The 12,099-nt window shown below is 39.8% G+C and overlaps 1 protein-coding gene and 1 long non-coding RNA gene across 2 annotated transcripts; both read right to left on the bottom strand.

The window, feature by feature from the left end:
- Window positions 1-312: 312 nt before the first annotated feature.
- Window positions 313-4,804, bottom strand: LOC117288919. Its single transcript, XM_033769793.1, has 4 exons — window positions 4,788-4,804; window positions 3,716-3,772; window positions 1,588-1,674; window positions 313-750 (listed from the first exon to the last, which is right to left on the bottom strand). The coding sequence occupies exons 3-4, from the start codon at window positions 1,627-1,629 to the stop codon at window positions 313-315; spliced, it is 480 nt and encodes a 159-aa protein (XP_033625684.1). The 5' UTR covers window positions 1,630-1,674; window positions 3,716-3,772; window positions 4,788-4,804.
- Window positions 4,803-7,126, bottom strand: LOC117289528. Its single transcript, XR_004518949.1, has 3 exons — window positions 7,061-7,126; window positions 6,582-6,743; window positions 4,803-4,862 (listed from the first exon to the last, which is right to left on the bottom strand). It is a non-coding gene; the product is annotated as an uncharacterized LOC117289528 (long non-coding RNA).
- Window positions 7,127-12,099: the final 4,973 nt, after the last annotated feature.

Genomic DNA, 12,099 nt, shown 5'->3' with positions numbered 1-12,099 from the left:
ACACGTGTATTATGCATTGGTAAGTAATGTACTTTACAAAGGAATAGGCAAGTTGGGCAATTTTGAGTAAATAATTGAAGTACGCTTGTTTGAACACTGAAGTAAGGTACGCTACCAAAATAAATAATTTGCTTTGGTTTTCCATAACATACCTTGATAGATCTTCTCTTGCCAGAATACTTATTGTAGACCTTACAATTATGAAAATACACACCGGCTGTGGGTCCAGTTCACGGACCAGTTTCATCTCCCCCGTTTCAGCAGCCGAGAAAAACACCGCCAATTGGTGGCGCTACCACATCAGGGTTGGTTTTATCTGGGCGTTTTAGAAACGGCGAATGGATTTAGCAGGTGTGGTGAACCCCAAGGTGATGGGATGACAGCATCTTTTCTTGGAGATTCCTCCGTTGATCGTGTTGGTGATGGAGGCTCTGAACCGACTGACTTTGGTGACGCATTACCAAGTTCATCACTGTGACAAAAACGACGCTGTCTGAGCGACTGGTCTTCAATATGGTTGACCTCACCGGTCTCTTCTGACCTCTCCTTGGGATTTTGCTCGATGACCCACTGAACCTCAAGGTTACTATTGGTGATCTGGTCGGCAGACTCTGGGCTCTCCTGATGGGATGGGGTACCGTTACTATGGGCAATGATGACAGGTGCCTCGGATGAGGACTGATTGGCATAGAGATCCCTCATGAGCTGCTTGCAGTTTGAATCATACGCCCACTCCAGCGCTGCTGCGTGCTGCAAAGGAAAATAAACATTTTCACAATAACTTTACATTTCTAATAAGCAATTTGGACAGAAACAACAAGAATTTTCACTACTGGCACAATAATGTTTTTTAATGTTAATATGGTTAAAGGTCACTCAGTTTCTCAAACCCAGGATTTGAGCTGCCTCTAGCCATCGGGCTAGCTCGGTGGTATAGTTGTAGGACATCTGCTTTAGCAATGCAAAGGTCATACGTTCAAATCCCACTCAAGTGATTTGCATGTGATATTTTTTTTCACAGAAAACAGTGCTTAATACACATCACATTAAGCCCAGAATTGGTTGAGTTAACAAAATGCATTCTCATTCAGGGACACTTGATAAAAGGAATGACGATCTCAAAGATGCAAAGTTGTATCTTGAAAGGGTTTTGGTACCTTTTGTATATCAAGTTTTTTGGCCATGACATGAATCCCTACTCACTGCGAATGAAGATGTAGGTGTATGTAATATACTTTACCTGTAAAAATTTTAACTTCACTAGTTTTCAAGTGTTTGAGAAAAAAAAAGTGAAAATCAAAGAGCAATTTTTTCGGGAGAGTAACGTAAATACGTCTAACATGCTAAAAAAAAATTTTGTTTCCTGAGGCAGAAACGAAAATTACTTTCATGATAGTGTTTTACATGTCTCAAAACTTACAACCTCAGCAAGTAATATTTTAGAAGATTTCTACCATCATTATCTTCAAACCGGGTAGTTTAATGTAAATCTGTTTTGTGTTGTTCAAAAAGTATCCAAACCCTTTAATACCGTGTTGCTGAGATGTACATGTAATCTTGAAAAAGAAGAAAAACAGTGTCTCTTACAGAGTCTTCCTCTGCTGCCAGCTCTTCCTGTAGATCCTTCATTTGATTCTCCAGCTCCGCTCTTTTCTCCTCTTGAGTTTCATGCAACTGAGAAAATGAGAAAACATTCGATCATAATTGTTATTATTTCTTTGTAGTGACCATTAGCATGAGCTTAAATGTATCTTGAAAGATGTGGGGGGGGGGGAGGGGGCAACGTTTATCATATCATTTCAGCGTGGGGTCTGAACCCGCTTTAGGGCACCGGGATTTTTTTTAGGCCATTGATGCTCTCTGGTGCAGTCTGAGGGGTGATGTGCCCCCTCTGAGAAGTTGGAATTTATGCATGTTTCAAGCTATGACATATGACGCACCATTATTTTAATTTACATGGTTATTAGCTAACAAACAACTCAATTATAGCTGCGTATCCATATTGTGTCTGCATATATAGTGCTCAGACGGCAAGTCATCCCTACCCTCACCAGCATCATCAAGGGTGGATCAAAGGAGTTGTAGTTGGGGTTGGGGGGTTGGGTTGGGCAAACCTATTAAAGATGGAGCATGCTATGAAGCGAACGCAAAGCTTTTTCCAGCCTGGGGAAAACTTTGCATTATAAATGCTTTAAGTAGGATTTGGTTTGATCTATATTACAGATGTTCCCTGGTGCAATCTTAGGCCAATAAGAGGCAAAAAGAATGGAACAGAACATAGCCTTTAGAGTGTGAGCAGCAGTAGAACCTTTTTGGTCAACAGCATCTTCATGTGGGGACCTATGACACAAATTTGTCAAAGATTCATGTCAAAGAGTGAGCAAGCTAGTGTGAAACCTTTACGGCAAGGGTCATTCTAGATGCTCTGTTGTGCAATCTTTAGGCCAACAAGAGGCAAAAAGAATGGAACAGACCAAAGCCTTTAAAATGTAAGCAGCAGTAGAACCTTTTGAGTTAACAGCATCTTCAGGTACGGCTCTACATACATGACACAAATCTCTCGAAGAGTGAGCATGTGACTGTGAAATCTTAAAGGCATGGGTCCGCGCTCGCCTAATAAAGACTCTGAACACTATTGGCAGTTTTCAAAGACCAGTCTTCTAACTTGGTGTATCTCAACATGCCTAAAATAAAAAACCTGTGAAAATCTGAGCTCAATCGGTCACATGGAGTAGTGTGCTTTCAGATGCTTTCAGATGCTTGATTTCGCGACCTTAACTTCTAAATCTGAGATCTTGAAATGAAATTCGTGAAAAATTACTTCTTTCTCAAAAACTACATCACTTCAGACGGAGCCCGTTCTCACAATGTTTGATACTATCAACCTCTCCCCATTGCACGTTACCAAGTGAGGTTTTATGCTGATAATTATTTTAAGTCACTACCAATAGTGTCCACTGCCTTTAAGCAGGCCTGGATCCTATGCTGTTTGGCTTCTCACACTAATGCTCAAACGTTGTCAAAATTGCACCTCCCCCTTGAAACAGTGGAAGGGACTATCCCCCACCCCACCCCCCATTTTTGAAGGGTGGAGGGCACAAACTCAAATGTTTCCCGTGTCTATGACCATCTTTATCTTGAAACTCAAGTATTGCACTGTATAAGACCAAACCCTGTGTCCCGTCAATGGCATCAATCATAATGTTTGAGCATTCGTGTGAGAAGCCAAATAGCATAGGGTCCAACCCGCTTATAGGCACGGGAAAATTCTGCAGTTTAGATGCTCTGTGGTGCAATCTTTGGTCAATTTTGAGGGGGGACATTTTATATAGTGTCCCCCACCCTTCTAAAAAGTTGTTTCATCCTTAGCCCCCAGGATTAATGCCCATGGCGAGACACAGGGTTGGTCTTACACAGTGCAATACTTGGGCTTCATGATTAAGGTGGTCAAAAAGATGGGGGGACAATTGATATTGTGCCCCCCCTCCCCTTGTCACACCCCCCACCCCCACCTATTTGATGCCCACCACCATTAGTAGGATTTGAAACTTTGTATGGTGGAATTATAACTATAGGAACATTTTGCGATAACACCATGTGAGTCTCTTTTTGAGTAGTGTTGGTTCGGAAAAGAACTATTGGTTAAAGACTCATGTTTCTATTAATATACGCTGATCATCTACAGGAGAAAAATCATAAGAAAGACTTTACTTACTCTTTGTCTAGACGCTACTGCTCGTCGAAAGTACTTCTGTAGGGTTCTCTACGCAACCTAAAATAAACGACAAATATCGGACAAATTTACATCAGCTGCTGTTAAACGAAGAAATTCAGTCTGAATGGTCTACATGTGTAGTTGCACGTTTTGTGTGCATTTGATCACTAGGCATAGTTAATTTTTACAGTATTACATTTGAGAACCACCAGTTCCTTAAAAGCTCAGAAATGCCTAGTTCATTTTGATGGGTCATAATAAATAATTTGCAGAAAATAATTAACTATTTGTCTTTTTAAAGACAAATAAAGCACTTGTGTTTTAACCCATCAAAGTCTTTTGGGAAAAAAAATTACACACAAATTTCACAAGTATACCTACATGTGAGGTGAAACTAAACATGGATTGGAAATCACCAACAAGGCAATTATTTTTTTAGAAACCTCTTTCATCAGTGAAAAGGGTACAACAGAATTTAGGCATTGCATGGTGAGGTATCAATATATATTTGGTTTGCGGTAACACCAAGTGTGTTTCTACTTGCCAGGTAGAGTTTGTTCTTAGAGAACTGTCTTTCTTTATTCTACTACCGCAAAGAGTAGATTATCAGATTTTTGGGAGACTTGTTCTGAAAAGAACTGTCCTGCTTTGTAACTATACCCGGGCGGAAGGTATAGAAAATTGGCTGGGACAACTACTTCAGCTTTATAGGATCATAATTAACTGCACTACCGCGGAGTCAGTCTCTTGACGATGACTAGAGCAAGCTAGTCAAAACGTTGAGACCAATTCAAGAACTGGATAGTGATTTGGTTCCCTATTGGGCAATCCCTATAGGCTTCTGCTTGCTTTTTGTTGATGTCTTTATTTTAGTAATTATTTTACTAATAATGTAAAAATGACACATTTCTACTTATTGTTGCTGTGTGTTTTGAAGTTTTTAAAGCCTAAGTGAATAAATAAATAAACAAAAAAATAAATTACTTGATGGATTGGAATTGGACCAAAATTAAGTACAGTTTCAAGAAAAAGGACAAAGCTTTATGGAAAGATTTCTCCAAACTGTAATAACCTGGTTATTTTATCCATATGCTTGAAGTCCTCTGCATTCTTCTCACTCAGCCTCTTCCTTGATTCAACCTCTTCCCTGCAAACAGTCAATCAAAACAAACAAAGCTCGGTAAATAACACCAAACTCACAAATCTCAACTCATGTTAATCCGGCATGGGTAGGCCTATCGTCTTATTGATACTCCAAGGGTTTATGAAGACGCACCAAAAATTCAATCCATACTCAGTGATACCACCTCTTGAAATACATAATTCTAAAAACTCCCCCTTTCTGGAGCTCCGGCCCTGGCCCCACGCGTCGACCTGGTATTCTTTTAAAACGTAAGAGCCCATAATTTAATAACAACAAGTATGCTAGTAGTAGTACAATAATTTCGCTGCATTGGCCTGCAACCCCCCCCCCCCTCCCCCTGGGTTAAACAACAGAGGAACCGCAGTTGTAATGACCAGATAGAGAAAGGACCAATAACACTATAATTTATACCAGTATCAGCCGCCAGACTTGAGATTTGCTGAATTGGGCCCGCCAGACACCCGCCTCCCCCCCCTCCCTCCTGGGTTAAACATCTGAGGAACCGCCTAAAACCAAGTTGAAATGACCAATGATGACACTATTCCCAATACCAGTATCAGCCACCAGACAAAAGTTTTGCTGCATTAAGCCCGCCAGACCCCCCCCCCCCCCACGTTAAACATCAGACCCCCTTGTAAACCAAGTTGAAATGACCAATGATGACACTATTCCCAATACCAGTATCAGCCACCAGACAAAAGTTTTGCTGCATTAAGCCCGCCAGACCCCCCCCACGTTAAACATCAGACCCCCTTGTAAACCAAGTTGAAATGACAAATGATGACACTATTCCCAATACCAGTATCAGCCGCCTGACAAAAGTTTTGCTGCATCCATGGGCCCGCCAGACACCCCCCGCCCCCCCCTGGGTTAAACATAAGAGGAACAGCCTGAAACGCAGTTGAAATGACCATAGAGAATTAGGACGATTAACACTATTCTTAATACCAGTATTCAGCTGCCTGACAGAAGTTTTGCTGCATTGGGCCCGCCAGACACCCCCCCCTACTTAAGTAAACGTCAGAGGAACCACCTCAAACAAAGTTGAAATGACCAATGACACTATTCCCCAAACCAGTATCAGCCGCCAGACAAGGGTTTTGCTGCATTGGGCCCGCCAGACTCCTCCCCTCCCAACCCCCGGGTTAAACATCGGAGGAGCGACATAAACCAAGTTGAAATGACCAATAACACCATTCCCTATACAAAGTTGGGGGGGGGGGGAGTCAGGCCAAATGCAGCAAAACATTTGTCTGGCGGGTGACACTTTGTTTTTGGAAAAGTGTTTTTGGTAATTTCCACTTGGTTGCAGGTGGTTCCTCCGATATTAAGTCAAAGGGGCGGAGGAGCGGGATGTCTGCAGGCCTAAGCAATTTGTCTAGCGGTTGATACATGTGCATTGTGGATGTAAAGGGTTTTTAACCAGAAAGGGCTTTCAACCTTTTTCAGTTGCTCAGATCTCTTGGAATTATCTCCTTTCATAAATTTTGAACAAAAGGTTGTATAAACCTAGAGTTTTCAAAGTAGCAGAGTATAGCTTTTGCTCTTTTCAGATATCCACAAATTTAATAAAAAATGACAAGGGTCGACAGACAACTCATTTTGCTTTAATGCATCATTGTACAAACTTAACAGCCCAATAACACTTCTGTCCAGAAATTAATCACAGAAGATGTTCAACTGCCTCACTGGCTGGTGACCATTATGCAATACAAGACCTACCATTGGAACTAGTTGTGGTATTGGCAGTCTGTTTTTCAGCTGAAGTGCCGGGCGGAAATTGTCAGTACTTGGCAGGCCCGCCCACCGTCGCCCACCGTGGCTACAACACTGATCATCACCAATGAAGGTAAGTATTACGGTTCCAACATCAAGAGTACTGTACTGTAAACAAAAAAGGTGAAAGCAAATGAGAAATTTGGGAAGAAGTTGTTAATTCTTCACTTACCTTCATCCATTGTTGAAATGAACGAGTTTTACCACTGATGATGTCTTTACCTCTTCCACAGAATAGAAGAAGCAGGCGTGGGTAAACAAAGCACACATCATATATCCGTAGACAACGAAACACATAGGACATCTAGGCCTATAGTGTCAATTATTAATATTATTTTTTTATAGGCAATACAGCATATACACAAAACAGTGAGATCAACTGGATTATTATTAGGCCCAAAGAGAAGAAATACAGCACAAGTAACCTTAATAATCAACAACTTTGATGATTGAGTACTCCGGAACTTCTGTAACTACATGTACGGTAAAACACTACCATTATCGTAACTGGTAAATAACAAACTTTCCCATGCACGCAGCAGACCATCAATGATTGATCATCACTGATCACGAGCCCCATACTTATACCAATATCCCATCTTTAGAGATAACAAAATAAGAAAAGTCCTACTCACTTTTATACTGCACGCACGGGCGAGAATTAACTGGTTGATGGATAAAGAATAATCTGTGATTTTTAAGGCGATTTCGTGAAATTATTGGAGAACATTGATGAAGAACAATTGGCGATATAATTTGAATCATAATGAAATTAGCCTGTCATTAGAGGGCGCTATCAAAGTATGATTTGTATGACGTTTTCCAATATTTTTGTGCAGAAATCCAGCCTTCTATTTTTTTGGTCGTTATTATACAGCATTTTTCATAATATGAGCAGTGGAATGTATTGCCTGCCAGGAAATAGACTGGAACGTAGGACTCATTTTATTATGCCTGGAAGCACAAAAACTTGCTAAGCACAGAAAAATAGCTTAAAGGCAGTGGACACTATTGGTAATTACTCAAAATAATTATTTGCATAAAACCTTACTTGGTAATGAGTAATGGGGAGAGGTTCGTAGTATAAAACATTGTGAGAAACGGCTCCCTCTGAAGTGGGTAGTTTTCGAGAAAGAAGTAATTTTCCACGAATTTGATTTCGAGACCTCAGATTTAGAATTTGAGGTCCCGAAATCAAGCATCTGAAAGCACACAACTTTGTGTGACAAGGGTATTTTTTTCTTTCATAGTTATCTCGCAACTCCGACGACCAATCGAGCTCAAATTTTCACAGGTTTGTTATTATATGCATATGTTGAGATACAGCAAGTGGGAAGACTGGTCTTTGACAATTACCAATAGTGTCCAATGGCTTTAACAGAAACTGGCCACCCCAAAGTTTAATGTAAGAAGCGTCACTGCGGTAATGCTTCTCAGATTGTGTTTCTATATGAACTATTTTTCCTATTATGACAATGAAACTCTGAAAATCTAATGTAAACAATATGTAAGTGGTAAGAAGTACAACAGCTTTGGAATTACATTGCATCGTTTGAGAAGTACACACGTCCGAGTATGGAAAACGGGGTACCACTTTTTATTACCCCCAAATTGAGTATAAAAGCATTACCGCAGTAACGCTTCTCAGATTGTATACCTATTGTATCCTATTTTGACTAAATTCTTTACAGTTGGACCATATTGAACTCTGAAATGCCATAAAACTTTATACATGCGGTGAGGAGTAGGGTCTACAGCAGTTGGATAGTAGGCCACATAATGCAAATTTTAGAAGAACAAAATTATACTTCGCTTCTTGGTACAAACGCTTGACCCCCCCCCCCCCCCGATCATAACACGCATTACCGCGGTAATGCTTCTCAGATTATATTCCTATATGGATTATCCTTCCTATTTTTTATTCTCCCAAAAAATTAAAATGAGAAGCGTTAAAGGGAAGGTACACGTTTGGTAGTTACTCAAAACAATTATCTTAAAAATTGAATTGGTAACGAGCATTGGAGAGCTGTTGTTGGTATAAAACATTATGGGAAACGACTCCCTCTGAAGTAACGTAGTTTTTGAGAAAGGGGTAATTTCTAACTAAAATATTAAAAGACTTCTAGCTAGAAGTATTTTATTCCTATCTGAAAGCACACAAAATCGTTCAACAAGGGTGTTTTTTCTGCATCGTTTTCTCGCAACTTCGATGACCAATTGAGCCCAAATTTTCAAAGGCTTGTTATTTTATGCTTATGATGGGATACACCAAGTGAGAATACTGGGCTTTGACAATTACCAAACGTGAACAGTGCCTTTATAAAAAAAATGCCTCCCAGATTGTATTCCTATAGATAATATTCAACTTTCAAATAATGGGTCAGTAAAAACTTATAACTGCGGTGAAGCTTAGTACACAGCTTTAGATAATTGCATTTTGAGAAACATTTCACCTTTTTTGTACATATGGGGATGAAAAAGGGGCAACAGTTTTGAACCCCACTCACAAACTGAACATAAGAATCGTTACAGCGGTAATGCTTTCCAGCTTGTATTCCTATATATAGGGACAATTCTTCCCATGTTGAGACAAATGACACAGGTTTTTAAAAACGCAATCACTTTTTGAAATGATTTGTTTGCAGATTAATTCTATAGGTTTGAAGTTCTGGAACAAAGAGTCGTTAACCAACGGTCTTTAAAACAAACACTTCTCAAAACAGATGTTTTACTGTGTACTATCTCTTTAATAAAACTTCCACCGTGCAAAGTTTCAAATCATATCAAGGGAAATTACTGACTGGGCAAATTGTAAATGATTTTGGGGTAAACAAAGACAAATTCACTGGAGTGGGATACAAACAAAGAACTTAAGGTTTTGCCGGATTTTTTATAGGTTAACAAATCATAATTCACACAGGCCTCTTTTCGTTTGACATTTTGACAAAACAATGCACGGTTGTTTTACAGGGCGGGGTATTTCTATTTTTTTTTTTTTTTTACAATGATCAGTCTACATCACACAGTTGTTTCCTGTTTCACATGACCAATGCATTTATTTTACTAAAAAGCCATACTTGTACACTGAATGTTAAACTCTATTTTTCTCTGCCTCAATAAATAGCTTTGTTTATTGGTTATCCTTTAAAAAAACAATTGTTTGTACTTGATTTCATGAAGATAAATGTAAGTTTGAATGAATAAAAACCTGGCAACATAAATTGAACATTTTAAAACTTACTATAGCTTTATTAGACCCAATGGCAAAAGAAAACACTTCAAAGTAAAGTGATTGACAATTATGTTAATGAGCATTACTAGCAGTGACATACGGATACTAAAAATAACATAATATGCCAGGGAGCTGATACACAGTTGAGTTATGATCATTCATTAAAGTTCATAAACGGCAAAGAAAGCTTAGACGGAAGTTTTACTGAAAATTCATGAAGTTTTACTAGCTAGGCTTTTAAGCGTAGATTGCCTAGAAACGTGGAGTACGCACGCAAAAGCCAAAATTCGCCGCTAACCCATGAAATACGCTTGCCCTATACACAGAATTCCCGGCTTCCGTAAGCGCTGATTCTCTGCTTACGGTAAGCAGTGCCATGAAATTGGGCCCAGCTGGAGCTGTTTATAACCGGCTTTCTGTGCTAGCCTTTTAAGCGTAGAATGCCTAGAAACGTGGAGTAGGCATGCGCAAAAGCCAAAATTCGCCGCTAACCCATGAAATACGCTTGTCGTATACACAGAATTCCCGGCTTCCGTAAGCGCTGATTCTCTGCTTACGGTAAGCAGTGCCATGAAATTGGGCCCAGCTGGAGCTGTTTATAACCGGCTTTCTGTGCTAGCCTTTTAGCGTAGAATGCCTAGAAACGTGGAGTAGGCACGCGCAAAGCCAAAATTCGCCGCTAACCCATGAAATACGCTTGTCGTATACACAGAATTCCCGGCTTCCGTAAGCGCTGATTCTCTGCTTACGGTAAGCAGTGCCATGAAATTGGGCCCAGCTGGAGCTGTTTATAACCGGCTTTCTGAACTAGCCTTTAAGTGTAGAATGCCTAGAAATGTGGAGTAGGCACGCGCAAAAGACAAAATTCGCCGCTAACCCGTGAAATACGCTTGCCATAGACACAAAATTTCCTGCTTCCGTAAGCGCTGATTTTTTTGCTTACGGTAAGCAGTGCCATGAAATTGGGCCCAGCTGGAGCTGTTTATAACCGGCTTTCTGAACTAGCCTTTTAAGTGTAGAATGCCTAGAAATGTGGAGTAGGCACGCGCAAAGACAAAATTCGCCGCTAACCCCGTGAAATACGCTTGCCATAGACACAAAATTTCCTGCTTCCGTAAGCGCTGATTTTTTTGCTTACGGTAAGCAGAGCCATGAAATTCGGCCCAGCTGGAACTGTTTATAACCGGCTGGCTTCCGCGTGTCAGGCTTACATTATGCCAATATACTCATGCCGAACACGCAATTCATAGCTTTTAGTAACAGGGCGTAATCTATTTCTAAGCGCGCGCGAATATCTATTTCTAAGCGCGCTTTTTAACAAAAGGGCATTAATGAATGGGAATAAAAGAGTAGTGACTTGTTTTTAAATGTATGTTGCCGTGCGATAAAGGCCCTCGCCTTCTGCTCGGGCCTTTATCACCTGGCAACGACCCTGCTGGTTTTAAACGGCCAATAAAGAACTCGTCGCTTCCCTTTTGTTCCCCTATCAAATGTCCATCAATTGAACAGATAAACAGTTCTTGAACTTGGTTCATGAACTGCTCTAATGAACATGTTATGAACATGTTTAAGGCATGTTCATGGACTGATCATGAACATTCTGGAAAGTTCATCGAGTCAAATTCCATCTTACCTGATGGGGTAGATTGGTTAGATGCATAGAGCTATATATACATTCGTATATACAGCTGTATTGTTTGATGACAATTAGTTAACAACAGGGTGGACCACGTGAAGGTTGTCATCTCCCACCCCACAAAAGGGATCGTAATACATCCGAGTGTGTAACCATTACAACAATTGCTTCTTTGTAATGTTACCCCTCTCTGATTATTATTTATTATTATTATTATTTTATGTTATTATTATTTTATAAAACCTTGTTCATGAGTACTCTATACAACTAAGACCATGGCATGACCTTTGTAATTAAAAAACCTTGTTAATGAGTACTCTACACAGCTAAGACAATGTCATGACCTTTGTAATTATAAAACCTTGTTAATGAGTACTCTATACAGCTAAGACAATGTCATGACCTTTGTAATGATAAAACCTTGTTAATGAGTACTCTATACAGCTAAGACAATGTCATGACCTTTGTATTTATAAAACCTTGTTAATGAGTACTCTATACAGCTAAGACAATGTCATGACCTTTGTAATTATAAAACCTTGTTAATGAGTACTCTTTACAGCTAAGACAATGTCATGACCTTTGTAATTATAAAA

The sequence above is a fragment of the Asterias rubens genome, chromosome 4 (genome assembly GCF_902459465.1).
Source record: "Asterias rubens chromosome 4, eAstRub1.3, whole genome shotgun sequence".
Lineage (NCBI taxonomy): Eukaryota > Metazoa > Echinodermata > Asteroidea > Forcipulatida > Asteriidae > Asterias > Asterias rubens.
This window is presented reverse-complemented; position numbering and strand designations above follow the sequence as displayed.

What these genes read in the sequence shown, in the direction of transcription:
- LOC117288919 (XM_033769793.1), bottom strand. Translation starts at nt 1,629, where the DNA reads ATGAAGGATCTACAGGAAGAGCTGGCAGCAGAGGAAGACTCT. An exon ending in TGGCAGCAGAGGAAGACTCT is followed by an intron (nt 751 to 1,587) that starts GTAAGAGACACT and finishes TTTCCTTTGCAG; the next exon opens with CACGCAGCAGCGCTGGAGTG.